We start from the raw sequence: 8,855 nt of genomic DNA, 5'->3' as shown, positions 1-8,855 counted from the left end.
TCTTTACAAATACTGTTCAAATAAGTGATGTTGTTGCTCAGTCTGAAAAAAAAAAGTTTTTCTATGGCACAGGTGTCAAACATGCGGCCCGGGGGCCAAATCGCTAAAGGGTCCAGTCCGGCCCTTGGGATGAATTTGTGAAATGCAAAAATTACACTGAAGATATTAACAATCCTTTAAGTTCACGTTCCACAATCAGACCGATTCAATCTCAAGTGGGTCAAATCGGTAAAATACTACCATAATAACATAGAAATAATGACAACTGCAAATTTTTCTCTTAGTAAATGTAAATACAGACCTGATCAAAATCTTAAGACCAGTTGAAAAATAGCTAGAATTTACCTTTTGCACATTTGGATCTTAATGAGGTTTTAAGTAGAACTACAATATACAAAAGCAAGAAGGGGGAGTGAGACAAAAAGCACTTTGAAAAAGTAATTTATTGAAAACGAGTAAACTGAAATAGGCTGTTTATCAGCTGATCAAAAGTTTAAGACCGCAGGCTATAAAAGCCAAAATCTGCTCCAAATTCTCATTTTCTGTCGGGCATTCACACGGTCATGCCCTCCTGATGGCTAAAGCTAAGAAGCTTTCTCTTCTTGAACGTGGTCGGATCGTCGAGCTGCATAAGCGAGGCCTCTCGCAGCGTACCATTGCTGCTGAGGTTGGACACAGTAAGACAGTCATTCTAAATTTTTTGACAGATTCTGAGCATTATGGAACAAAAAAGTCAAGTGGTAGACCCAAAAAAATGACACCTGCGCTGAGCCAGAGGATCCGATTGATTGTCCGTCAAGACACAGGGCGGTCCTCGACCCAAATGAAGGCCCTTACTGGTGCCGACTGCAGCGCAATAACCATCAGACGGCATCTGCGGGAAAAGGGTTTCAAAAACAAAAAACGAATTCAAAGACCTCGTCTCCTACAACGCCACAAAACTGCCCGTTTAGACTTTGCCAGGGAGCATCAAACATGGGACATTGAAAGGTGGAAAAAAGTTTTATTCTCTGATGAGAAAAAATTTAATCTTGACGGTCCAGATGGCTTCCAACGTTACTGGCATGACAAGGAGATCCCACCTGAGATGTTTTCTACCTGGCACAGTGGAGGGGGGTCCATCATGATCTGGGGTGCTTTTTCATTCAGTGGAACACTGGAGCTTCAGGTGGTGCAGGGTGGTCAAACGGCGGCTGGTTACGTGCAGATGTTGCAGCGGGCATCCCTCATGACTGAGGACCCTCGTCTATGTGGTAACAGCTGGGTTTAAAAACAGGACAACGCTGCAGTTCACAATGCTCGCTTGACCAAGGACTTCTTCAGGGAGAATAACATCACTCTTTTGGACCATCCCGCATGTTCCCCTGATTTAAATCCCATAGAGAACATTTGGGGATGGATGGCAAGGGAAGTTTATAAAAATGGCCATCAGTTCCACACAGTTGATGCCCTTCGTGAAGCCATCTTCACCACTTGGAGCAATGTTCCCACCAGCCTCCTGGAAACACTTGCATCAAGCATGCCCAAACGAATTTTTGAAGTGATTAACAAGAACGGTGGAGCTACTCATTACTGAGTCCTACTGAGAAAATTTTTTGTTCTGGTTTGGAGAGTTTTTTGTAATTTTTTGAGCGATGGTCTTAAACTTTTGATCAGCTGATAAACAGCCTATTTCAGTTTACTTGTTGTTTTCAATAAATTACTTTTTCAAAGTGCTTTTTGTCTCACTCCCCCTTCTTGCTTTTGTATATTGTAGCTCTACTTAAAACCTCATGAAGATCCAAATGTGCAAAAGGTAAATTCTAGCTATTTTTCAACTGGTCTTAAGATTTTGATCAGGTCTGTATTTTCATGTATTTACACTAAAACAAAGTATAATTTTGCAAAAAATGTGAATAATCGGAACAAATATGAACAACCTGAAACGTTTTAAGAGAATAACAATGTTAACAGTATTCTGTCTGTTACTAAATGTTTTGTGTATTTGTAGATCCACTGTGATCTGTAAGTTATAATTAATGTACATGTGTAAATGATAAACTGAGGCATAATATTGTTAAAATTACACTTTTTTTTTTTCAGTTTGTTCATGTTATTCACATTGTCTGAAAGAATAGTTTGTAGATGTAAACCTTTTCATTATATAAATTTACTTTTTTTGCTCTTAAACAGAGGAAAGTTTGGAGTTGACATTATTTCTATATTATTATGTTATTTTTTTTACTGGTTCGGCCCAGTGCAGATCAAATTTAGCTGAATGTGGCCCCTGAACTAAAATGAGTTTGACAGCCCTGTTCTATGGAACTTGCTTGAATGTATAACCAGAGTTTGATTAATAAAGTTGGAAAAAAAACCAAACATGTCTTTTTTCACATTTTTACAGTTTTTTTTCGCCTGTTCAAATAATTGTTTACACGAATTGATTCCAAAAGTAATGGATAGCTGCAGCTCTGATGTCTTGTCCTCTGCCATCTGTGTGTGAGCAGCAGCAGCAGCAGCATCCCGGTGGCCGGTGCCACACCCCCAAACGGCGTTACCGCAGGAGCAGCGGTGGTGTGATCATGTGACGCCTGCATTTCCGACACAACAATACAACATCGTATCGGTCCGTATTCACGCTCCCACTCTCTCCCACCCCCTCCACGCCTCGCTCTCGGTATGGCGGACGGCGAGAGGTCCCCGTTACTATCAGATCTGGGAGATGGTGCACTCGGCAGCGGTAACGGCGGGGTGTCTCCCGGTGCGGCGTCCTACGGTGTGCCTAACAAACCACTGAGTGAGTATCCATGGTGCTCACTCTCCTCCACCCGACTCTGGGCTGCGTTAGCCTAGCTTACTTTAGCCTCTACTGACTGGGCATCCCCGGTTAGCCTGTTGGCTCAGCTGGAGGAAAAACAAAGACGCGGCCGGCCGTGACTGTATTTGTGCTTGACATGATGCAGGCAGCCTGGGCATTGAACTACCAGCGGATAGAATATGTGTTTATGACCAGACGTGGAATAGATGCCGAAAAGAGTCAGCTAACTAGCCAACCCAGAATCCGTTATATTAGCCTGTTAGCAAGCTTAGGCGTACCGGCACAGTGTCTTTGTGAAGCTTTGTCTTTTAAACACAGTGTTACACTCAGTCAACTGTTTTATTCGCTATCGCAAATTAATGTTTTGCATTTATTTACGCGGACGTGAAAATAATGCTTAGGGTACTCGTGGGCTAGTTAACTGTACCACTAGCTAGCTAGCATCCATGAAACACCTGATTTGATTGACACATGGGAACGCCATTGTGGAAGCAGCAGAGGGATGCTGCAGGAGACCAATGCGACCAATGGCACCTCAAATAGGGAGGGATTTAGGCTAAATAAATCAATATGAGAGGCATGTAATTTAGCCCATAATTATGTTGTGTTCCCACTGTCTGCTCTAAACCTGGTTGTACTGTGTCTGTAGAAGTGACTAGCTCAGAACAGGTACCAAGGTGGATTAAATTTCTAATAAAGTCCTTTAACTCCTCATGTTACACAAACTCTGTTTTTTTTACCCTAACAAACAGTTGCATGCTTTTTCATTAAGCATGGCAGCACTCAGCATTCCAGAAGTGTTTTTTTCTCTAAAGCTTCTTTCAGTTGAACTCGAGACCAAATCTTATTACCCTGTTAATCGTAACGTAAGGGGTTACTTGTCATGGGAATTAAGATTTTTTCCAGTCTGTTGCGTAACTCTTGTGACTTATTCACTGAGGAGTTCATTCATTTTACTGGTTTGCAACCTTTGTATTCCTCTTTTCGTGTCTGCTCTGTATAGATTTCCCTCCGTTCCCCAGCCCCACTCAGCCCTCGGTGCTCCTAGGGGAGGACCCTCCGCCCTACTCCCCTCTCACCTCCCCAGAGAGTGGCAGTGCCCCTGTGATCAGCTGCAGGGTGTGTCAGAGCCTGATCTCAGTGGAGGGCAAGATCCACCAGCATGTGGTCAAGTGTGGAGTCTGCAATGAAGCTACGGTAAGTTTTGTGAGGAATCCACACTAGATACAACTCTCACCAAGTTTGTGTTGTTTATTTATTCACAAACACATATGTACAAAAACCTGAGCATTATCTTGTTTTAGAGGAAAAAGAATATATGCCAAGATCTAAGTACAACTATGCGTTGTCTTCACAGCAATTAAAAGTGAGACTTTCACACCTTCTTTTTTCAAGCTTCTGAAAATGACAATTTTAGGAAAGCTGCTCTGGTCTAATGCATTTACAAACTAACCTGGAACACCTAGATTCCAACAAAAAGTAGTGTAGCCTTCTTTTTCAGATGGACTGCAGTATAAACGAACCTGACTTTTCCTCGATTGAAAAATGAGACATGCTCGATACAATTTTAATAGAAATCATTCATCCATGTTTTGACAGACATAAGAACAGCCAACCATAATTAAGTAGCGCCACACCGAACCAATCACGCTAGAGCAACAGCAAGTTAGGTTGACGCACACAGCACAGGCGTAAGAGCAGCCACAGCACACATGCTAATGTTTGGGCTGCAGCGGGAGGTAATGAATGTTCCCTCAGGAGAAAATTTGACCAAGAACTCAGGCGACTGGGTTACTGAAAAGTAGGGTGCTGCATTGAAGCCAGGAGTCAGATGTTAAAAGCATGTTAAGTTTCATTTTCGGTTTACGCCAGTTATGGCAATTAAGGAACACACCCTCGCGTATATGCCCTCGGCATTGTTTCGAGAAGATGGTCTGTTTTGTTTGTGTTCTCTTTTAAACTTGAAAGCTTTTGCCTGGTGGTCAGACTTTTAGTCTAGTTTTAAATATAAGTACCTGTGTTATTTATCTGAAACAGTTGTATAGTGTCCTTCAGCACATCTGTCACGTTCATCCTCTGACAGAAAATAAATCATATTTAAATCAAAAATAACCTTCTGAGGTCCTCATATCTAACTTATGAGTGACACAAAATTTAAGCTTGACAAAAATAATGATTTGATTTATATTGTGATGCATATAAATCAGCCCTACTTTAAATACTAATGTAAGCTGAAAAGTGAAAGTATGTTACATTCCATTCTATAGACTATTACCTACCAGTCCACTACCAAGTCAAGACAATCTGCACATGGTATTTTAATCAATTTGTCCAGAATTAATTTGATTTTCACAAAACCTTATTGCATAAAATTGAAGAAAAGTTAGGATGAGACTCAATTACTTTTTCTCCTCAGGGAGAAAAGGGGTGTGTGACAGCAGCATTGGAAACAGACTTTGCTGCAGTATACTAAGGCAGCAGATGCAACATAACCTTTTTAGTACTGCATGAAATGAATGTGTGGATACCTGGTCGACCCCGTCTGTTCTGATACTGATAAAGATTCTTGTCCTTTGGGTATCAGCTAAGTACCACTCTGATAAAGAGGTTAATTAATGAGCAGTATGCTTCACTCTGTGGAGGAGATGAGAATCACTGTTATATTAAATTAACATCAGGCTTGATCTTAAACAGTGACTTCTAACTCAATCAAACAAAAAGTAATGAATGCATATGTAATACATATAGACCCGAACCTTGCAAAATCTACAGTTGGTGTGGCAAGCTTCTGACCCTCTGGGTAAGACGAGATTTATTTTGTAAGGATTTACTTTCGCAAAGCCCTTGTATAATTGAATGAGTTATGCTGTAATAATTGGACATTATTGTGCCTTATGAGTTGTGACATCATTGTTTTCTATCTGCAGATTGTCAAAGTGTGTGTAAAATGAAGTTCCCTGTCTTTTACTCATGATTCTGATGAAGAACATAAATGGAGTATTCCATTCATAGCAGTGGATTTGTCAACATTAAACATTAAACTTCCTCTAACTTCCTTCACTCCAGCTCCTTCTGTTAAAGCTAAAACTGAGTTAGTGATTCCATGTCCTTGCTTGTCCCCAAGTCAACTAAGGACATCATTTGTGAGTTACAGGGACTGACAAGAAGGACTTTGTATCACATGTTTGAATGCTTCGTGGATTCTCATACTGTATGCTTAGATCTGTGCCTCCATCTAGCAAACAAGTGCAGATATACCACACATCGGTCGCAAAAATAATATAGAATTGAACTAAATAGACTGGACCATGGATTAGAGCCATTGTCAAGATACCTAATCTAGCTGTTTGGATCAGTATTGGATCAGTAATGGACTGACATCCCATACCAGTATCAGAGCTGTGCATCCCTACTTGAAAGCACTGAAAAATCAACAATATTTAATATAGTAGATCAGATTTCAGGAATACCTAAAGGGTGAGGGTGAAAAAATATTCATATTGCAGACACGTTATTCTCAGAGTTGTGGCAAAAGTAGCCAGTATTTACAGTAGAATCCCAATAACTCGATCAAGTTTAATAATGCATCAAAAGAATAATTTGTCTGCATTTATAATTGTTAGAACACTTGTAGGATAATAATTTTGATTGAAAGACACTGCAATAAAATACAGTATTTACCATCTAATATTCAGTTAGTTTGCATCTCTAGCACCCCCCAGAGGCAGTGTTGTACTATAGCAGTGGTTCCTAAAGTTTCACAGCCTGGGAACCAAATACTCTTATTGCATGTTTCCCCTGGACCCAAACTTACAAAAACATGTAATGATTTACCTTGATGTTCTTATTTTTACTGACGCTTGAATCGTCAGACTTCATTGAATAAATGCAGTTCTTCTCATTTTGTCTTCTATATCGTTTTTGTGTTCTTGGCATCTTTAATGTTTTTCTTTCAAATCATTTTTTGCCCTGGTGCATCTTTAACATTCCTTTTTTAGCTGTTTCTTTTCCACCACACCCCACTACTCGAGTGTGTTCGGATGGACAGACAAATGATTGCGATACACTTGTAGGAGATGAGCTGAAAAAACCATATTCGGCAAATGGACATTGTCATCTGCCCACTTCTTGTAACTTGTCTTCTTTTACTCCATTTTCAAAATGATCAAAACACAAATGAAATGAAGCGTGTAGAAATAGAATAAACAGGTTTGCAGTTGCACACTGGCTGTAGTGTGTGAATTCAAGTGTGGAACGCTGCAAGTGTTTTCCATCTATCAGCATTCTTTAGCAGACAGCCCTGCCCCTCAAGAATTCTGGGGAGTCTGGAAAGACCTACCCCCCACTAGGAACTTTTTTCAGGAAAGGCTCAGGGTTGAGGGAAAGGGTTTTTTTTTTTTTTTTTTTTTTTTTCTAACACAAGTTATTTCGATGGAAATGTGCAGAGTTTTTCCAAAAGTCTGGTTAAAGCTAAACTTCCTGTGGTGGAAATGGGGCTGGATTTCAATATCATAATATATTGTGTATTTTATTATGTATTTCATTGTGTATTTTACTCTGCCAGTTAGTGGTTCAATTAAAAAAAACAGTCCTGCCAGCGATTATGGCTCCCAGCCCCAAGTTTGGTAAGGGCTGTACTGTAGTCCAGTCTTTGTGACAGATATACTCAGTTAGATTACATTGCACCAACCATGACCGAACAGTTCAGGACAACTGCATGTACCTTTACACCTCTGATCTTATATAAAAGCTTCAGGTTGGTGCCACCAGTGATCTTGGCTAGAGTGTGTAATATTTACTTTGTTTATCCATGAGCAGAATAAATAATTAACAGGTTAACATCAAAAACTGCTGCACATTTTGAATGAAGCCTGATGTAACTGGTAGGGTATGGACCAAGGATGAACCTGTAGAATTTTAGAGTAGATCCATTAAAAGGGCCGGAGTAGGATAAGGGGGCCTTGGCAGAGGTACGTGTCCTACCCAGTGCCCCAGAGCTTAGTTTATGCTGTACTTATGCGGCTGTAGTAAAATGATGATACACTGAAGTTTTCCATTTACCTCCTCAGTGAGAAAGGGAGTGTGATGATTTGGACAATTTGAACGGGCTTCTGAATATATAACAGCATGTAATGTTGACAACCATCACTGTCATATTCACAGGTTGAAAAGGACTTCATGGTTGTGCATCACCAGCAAAGCAAATCACTGTACAGATGGAACAAGAAACAAAATATGTCCAGATGCACCAATAGAAGCTATTCACAGACGGATTAAACATGTGAATGTGCAGAAATATGTTCAGGGTGGGAAGATATGCATTCTAAATACAAAAATGAGGAGCCGTTTACACAGAAAGCAGTATGAACAGGCAAGTGTTTATAGTTAGCGTTACAAATGGAAATTACATCATACGGTGGCAAGGAATCCCTCAAATAACAGAAATATACAAAAAATGAAAAGAAACAAAGCTCCTTTCACAATGCAAGCCTTAGTGCTCTTGTCAGATTCATTGCTCAGCACAGATATTTTTACATGTGGATGTTCTTATTATTTTTAAAAACTGACTTTTCTTGTAGAATTCCTTTAAGTCTTAATTCTGCCAGCTTGAGCAAAAGAACAGTAACAAAGATGCCACATTCCACATTTTATCATAAATAAGTAAACCTGGAGGCCACTGAAGTCACTATTAATGGTATTGATGGTTTTGTTTATAAGTTGTGTGCAATGGAAGCCAGCAAATTTATGAGCAAATGATCCCAAGGATAATGAGAGAAATCTACTACATCAGATTCAGTACAGAGGAATGTGGAGGTGCAGTCTGGTCTAGAAGTGGTGGATAATAAAAGTAGTAGTAGTAGTAGTAGTAGTAGTAGTGCTAGTAGTGATAGTGATAGTAGTAGTGATGTGCAATGAGGTTCATGGCTGGTGAGGCACTGACTATTTCAGAGTCAGATCTATAAATATATGAACCCAAAAGAATATTTTTTGCAGCTGCCTCATGAGCTGAACATAATGATGGACACAGGACCACAGTTAACTGATAAACTAAGCTTTA

General features: G+C 40.0%; 1 protein-coding gene across 1 annotated transcript in view; it reads left to right on the top strand.

Moving 5' to 3' along the window:
- Positions 1-2,545: 2,545 nt before the first annotated feature.
- pip4p1a (phosphatidylinositol-4,5-bisphosphate 4-phosphatase 1a) overlaps positions 2,546-8,855 on the top strand; it is a 32,897-nt gene continuing 26,587 nt past the window's right edge. The window contains exons 1-2 of the mRNA XM_030160917.1: positions 2,546-2,776; positions 3,801-3,994. Of these exons, the coding sequence (XP_030016777.1) occupies positions 2,659-2,776; positions 3,801-3,994 (312 nt within the window). The 5' untranslated portion in view covers positions 2,546-2,658. The remainder of the gene's footprint in view (positions 2,777-3,800; positions 3,995-8,855) is intronic.

This window comes from Sphaeramia orbicularis, chromosome 17, assembly GCF_902148855.1.
Source record: "Sphaeramia orbicularis chromosome 17, fSphaOr1.1, whole genome shotgun sequence".
Taxonomy (NCBI): Eukaryota; Metazoa; Chordata; class Actinopteri; order Kurtiformes; family Apogonidae; genus Sphaeramia; species Sphaeramia orbicularis.
The sequence above is the reverse complement of the archived record's forward strand: the minus strand, read 5'-3'. Positions and strand labels throughout refer to the sequence as shown.